Source organism: Cajanus cajan, chromosome 5 (genome assembly GCF_000230855.2).
Source record: "Cajanus cajan strain Asha chromosome 5, NIPB_CcT2T_4, whole genome shotgun sequence".
Taxonomy (NCBI): Eukaryota; Viridiplantae; Streptophyta; class Magnoliopsida; order Fabales; family Fabaceae; genus Cajanus; species Cajanus cajan.
Window position 1 is genome coordinate 57,887,102 of NC_138521.1, and position 5,702 is coordinate 57,892,803.

A 5,702-nucleotide genomic window follows, 5' to 3' on the forward strand; every position below is an offset into this window, starting at 1 on the left:
TTATGGGGCCATCATTAAAAGAGGTTATAAGATCATCAATCGCATAAGCCTAAAATGTTAGCTCCTAAATCTAATTAGGCTTCTATTTAGATCTAACTGCAATGCATTACCTTTCAATACAAAATGGAGAGTCAGACTCAAAACTAGTTGGCCATGGACAGAATGTGTCGTAGCAGACAAAATGCGCCTGCCCATATTTTTAGGAAATTCGTCTCATCCATGTTACGAAAAAATCCAAGAGAAAATGAGAGCTTATTTTATAACAAGGCCACATCAAAAGATAAACGGTTGATATTAAAAACAAAATTTGGAAAGAAAAGCACTCACCCACCCATCCCATCTCTGTTACTCATTCTCAAAATTTTAAAACTGCTATCTATAATCCTTCTACCCACCGCTGCACTCCACTTCAACATAAACAAACAAATACTTAAACACAGCCATCTAAAATTCCATTTTTCCCTGCAGAAACATCATGGCCTAGCTGTTTCTTGGATCCGGAGATTCGGGGTTATTTTAATTTGCATATAATAACTCTTTTTTATAAACACAGTAACCCGCAAGACATGATTTGGTTCCGTCCCGTTGTTCCTCCCTAGGCTCAAACCTTTCTGCGTGTTCTTTCATTGGAGTTCGTAGCATAGTTGTAATGCCTGTAAATCCATGGACCCTCTTCTTATGCATTTCCCTTCTACTTCCACTCCATTCTTTCATAGCTGCAGCAGTGAACCAACAAGGGGAGGCTCTTCTTTCATGGAAGAGAACCCTGAACGGGTCCCTGGAGGTATTGAGTAACTGGGACCCAATTGAAGACACCCCATGTAGCTGGTATGGAGTGAGTTGCAATACCAAGAACGAAGTAGAACAATTGGATCTGAGGTATGTAGATTTGCTTGGAAGACTTCCCTCTAATTTCACCTCATTGCTTTCCTTAACCAGTCTGATCTTAACCGGAACCAACCTCACGGGTTCAATCCCTAAAGAACTAGGAGTCCTCAGTGAACTCAGCTACTTGGACTTGAGTGACAATGCCTTGAATGGAGAAATCCCAAGTGAGGTCTGTTACTTGCCCAAACTAGAGGAACTCCATCTCAACTCCAACGATCTCGTGGGGTCCATTCCAGTTGCAATTGGGAACCTCACCAAGTTGGAGAAGTTGATCCTCTATGACAATCAACTCAGTGGTGAAGTTCCAAGCACCATCGGCAACCTTAAGAACCTTCAAGTAATAAGAGCAGGAGGAAACAAGAACCTGGAAGGTCCTCTCCCACAGGAAATTGGCAACTGTTCCAATTTGGTTATGTTGGGTCTCGCTGAAACGAGCCTCTCAGGTTCTCTCCCACCAACTCTTGGCCTTTTAAAGAACCTTGATACCATTGCCATTTACACTTCCCTACTCTCCGGTGAGATACCACCTGAACTTGGTGACTGCACGGGGCTCCAAAACATTTATCTTTATGAAAACTCCCTCACTGGATCCATACCAAGCAAGTTGGGAAACCTCAAGAACCTCCAAAACCTTCTGTTATGGCAGAACAACTTGGTTGGCATCATCCCACCAGAGATTGGTAACTGCCAACAGTTGTCAGTGATTGACGTGTCAATGAACTCACTAACCGGAAGCATCCCAAAAACTTTCGGGAACCTGACATCACTGCAAGAGCTCCAACTCAGTGTGAACCAGATTTCAGGGGAGATTCCTGCAGAACTGGGGAAGTGTCAGCAACTCACGCATGTAGAGCTTGACAACAATCTCATCGCGGGTACCATACCTTCCGAATTGGGAAACCTAAGGAATCTAACACTGTTGTTCCTATGGCACAACAAGCTGCAAGGTAGCATTCCCTCTTCGCTTTCCAATTGTCACAACCTAGAGGCCATTGATCTGTCGCAGAATGGATTAACTGGTCCCATACCCAAGGGGATATTCCAACTCAAGAATCTCAACAAGCTCTTGCTCCTCTCCAACAATCTCTCGGGGAAAATTCCCTCTCAGATTGGGAATTGTTCCTCTCTTATCCGATTTCGAGCCAACGACAACAACATCACCGGGAACATTCCATCAGAGATTGGGAATCTCAACAATTTGAATTTTCTCGACCTCGGGAACAATCGGATTTCCGGCGTCATCCCGGAGGAGATCTCCGGTTGCCGGAATCTCGCTTTTCTTGACATACACTCAAACTTCATCGCCGGGTATTTGCCGGAAAGTTTGAGCCGGCTTAATTCGCTTCAGTTTCTCGATGTCTCCAATAACATGATCGAAGGTGCACTAAACCCTAACCTGGGTTTACTCGCGGCACTCTCCAAGCTTGTTCTCGCGAAGAATCGAATCTCCGGCTCAATCCCGAGTCAACTCGGTTCATGCGCCAAGCTTCAATTGCTGGACCTCAGCAGCAACAATTTTTCCGGCGAAATCCCCGGCAGCATCGGCAACATTCCGGCGCTGGAAATCGCTCTGAATCTGAGCCTGAACCAGCTCTCCGGTGAGATCCCTCAGGAGTTTTCCGGTTTGACGAAGCTCGGAGTGTTGGACATATCTCACAACGTTCTCAGCGGAAACCTGCAATCTCTCGCGGTCTTGCAAAATCTCGTGGTGTTAAACATCTCGCACAACAAATTCTCGGGACGCGTACCGGACACGCCTTTCTTCGCGAAGCTTCCGTTGAGCGTGATGGCGGGAAACCCGGCGCTGTGCTTCTCCGGCAACGAGTGCGGGGGCGGCGACAGCGGCGGGAGGTCGGGGCGGCGGGCGAGGGTGGCGCGCGTGGCGATGGTGGTCCTGCTGTGCACAGCATGCGTGCTGCTGATGGCGGCGCTGTACGTGGTGGTCGCAGCGAAACGACGAGGGGACCGCGAAAACGACGTGGAGCGTGACGGAAAAGACAGCGACGCGGACATGGCCCCACCCTGGGAAGTGACGCTGTACCAGAAACTCGATCTGTCTATCTCCGACGTAGCGAAATGTCTCTCCGCTGGCAACGTCATTGGCCACGGTCGATCCGGCGTCGTTTACAGGGTGAACATGCCGTCGACGGGGCTCGCCATCGCGGTCAAGAAGTTCCGCTCGTCGGAGAAATTCTCCGCGGCGGCGTTCTCGTCGGAGATTGCGACGCTGGCGCGGATCCGGCACCGCAACATCGTGCGGCTGCTCGGCTGGGGTGCCAACCGGAGAACCAAGTTACTGTTTTACGATTATTTACCGAACGGTAATTTGGATTCGCTGTTACACGAGGGGTGCACAGGATTAATTGATTGGGAGACGCGGCTCAAGATAGCACTGGGCGTAGCCGAGGGCGTCGCCTACTTGCACCATGATTGCCTCCCTGCTATCTTGCACCGGGACGTTAAAGCGCTCAATATTTTGTTAGGAGACACATATGAACCCTGTTTGGCTGATTTTGGGTTCGCTCGCTTCGTCGAAGAGGATCACGCTTCCTTTTCCGTTAATCCACAGTTCGCAGGCTCCTACGGCTACATTGCTCCCGGTAAGTCTTTTTTTTTAATTTTTTATTAATCGACCTACGTAACATGTTTATCTATAATAATGAGTTTTTTAGAGACTAGACTTTCGGTTAGATAAGCTACACTGATTATTACTTTTGATTAGATTATAGCGACGAAATGTGATAAGAAAAATGAAGTTGTAGGTTTGGCAGTTTTCCACATGAGCATTGTTCTTGGACTGTATGGTGGTAAATGGGGAGTGTACGGCAATCTATTGATTATCCTATCTTGTACATCTGATGTACTTGGAGGACCTGCACAAAGTCACAAATTACCTGCATGCATGCATAAGCATAAGCATAATAATTACATGTATCTTAGCTTTATCTTTGGACAAGTAAAAGGCATGATGGAGCCGGCACTAAAGCCAAATAATCACGAGTGACGCACAACACAACGCGGCTACGCTAATCTTATTAATCCCTGTTAGTTGTTGAGCTACTTTACAGACATCAAATATGACTTACCCCTCTGTCTTGTTAAAATGTGGAGAGTATAATGTATAATGTTTTGTTGGGTTGGAATCTTGCAGAGTATGCTTGCATGCTTAAAATCACAGAGAAGAGTGATGTGTACAGCTTTGGAGTGGTCCTACTGGAGATAATAACGGGGAAAAGGCCAGTGGATCCATCATTCCCGGATGGACAACATGTTATTCAGTGGGTCAGGGAGCATCTAAAGAGCAAGAAGGACCCCATTGAGGTTCTTGATTCCAAGCTACAAGGCCATCCAGACACACAAATACAAGAGATGCTGCAAGCACTTGGTATCGCTCTCTTGTGCACAAGTAATCGTGCAGAGGATCGACCCACAATGAAAGATGTTGCAGCATTATTGAGAGAAATTCGTCATGATCCTCCACCAGGGGCTGAGCCCCACAAGCCAAAACCCAAAGTAACGGAAGCTTCGTCCTATTCTTCGTCCTCAGTGACCCCTTCTCAGTTGTTGCTCCTACAATCTAGTTCCCATTCCTCATCACTTGCTTATTCCTCTTCCTCAGCAGCAGGCTACCACCCTCCAAGGAACCAATCCTCAATTCAACATTAAAGCCTCTATATTAGTTACTATATTTTCAGGATTTAGATGATCATGTTAGATATTTTGATTGGTTAATTAGTTAGTACTAGTCATTAACGTTAGCTTAATGTGGGAATTGTAAAGGTACTTCGAGTATTCTGATTGATAAGGCAAAATGAAATGAGTGTACAGAAGCTTAATTGATTGAATTGCACGATTCCATAGTATAAAATGGAAGGGGTAGCTTTACATAAGTTGATTCCATGAATCCTTCAAAAGAAGGCAATAGTGTGTCGTGTAACTCTGAAAGGCCAAAGAGTAAAAGTGGGAGATGTAAAGTTGATGAGCGGGAAGGTGGACTATCATTAGATACTTTTTGAGCCCTCTTTTGCTTCCATTATGATTGTTGCTGATAATGGAAAAAGATATGTGTTGGCTTGTCTTCGTTCAACTAACTTACCTAGGCCCGCACCATGTGAAGTAGGAGCATTCTGCATTCAAGTCTAGAACCCTTATGGGCAAGCAATGGCTAATCACAAGCATTCTTTCCGCATATAACCCATTTGATTTCACCGTACGTGTATAACAACTGGCTATGCTTTAAATAGTTGACAATACATGACCATCATCATGTCATGAACAGACTAAATGCAAAGTGACTGTGCTCCATTTGTTCCTTTCTTTTAGCTTCAAATAGGTTTTTCCAATTTTGCATCACTCAGTATTATTCTATATATGGGGTGGGCACTGGGCACAGTATTTGAAGAGTATATAAAAATTTTAATGGTTCTCAGTTTACACCACCTGCACATGTAGATTAATGCGTAGGGCAGACTCTGTTTGTAAGCCCCCCTCTTGCAAGATATGGGATCTTTCATATATTTCCTTACCAAGAAAACAAACAAATTCCATTAAATAATGAAAACGACAATGAAAGATTACCATGTAATATAGTTTTGATTTATTTTTCCTTTCGTGACACCTGAAGAAAAGCTCATGACCAAGTACTATACTCACATATATGTACTCGTTTTCTGCTCCAAGAGAGATTTAGCATTTTAGATTATCACTACTAGTACTACAGCCATAAAAGGTAAGGCTGAGAATGAGAGTCAATTTTCACATGCCATGTTTGGTCCAAAAAGGATGAATGTTATTTGAAGAAAACACTCTGAAAA

The 5,702-nt window shown here is 44.8% G+C and overlaps 1 protein-coding gene across 1 annotated transcript; it reads left to right on the forward strand.

Annotated features, from left to right (window-relative positions):
• Window positions 1-241: 241 nt before the first annotated feature.
• Window positions 242-4,778, forward strand: LOC109795907 (uncharacterized). The gene is made up of 2 exons (XM_020355470.3): window positions 242-3,488; window positions 4,040-4,778. Exons 1-2 carry the CDS (start codon window positions 650-652, stop codon window positions 4,552-4,554), a joined length of 3,354 nt encoding a protein of 1,117 aa, XP_020211059.1. The 5' UTR covers window positions 242-649; the 3' UTR covers window positions 4,555-4,778.
• The last annotated feature ends 924 nt before the right edge of the window (window positions 4,779-5,702 follow it).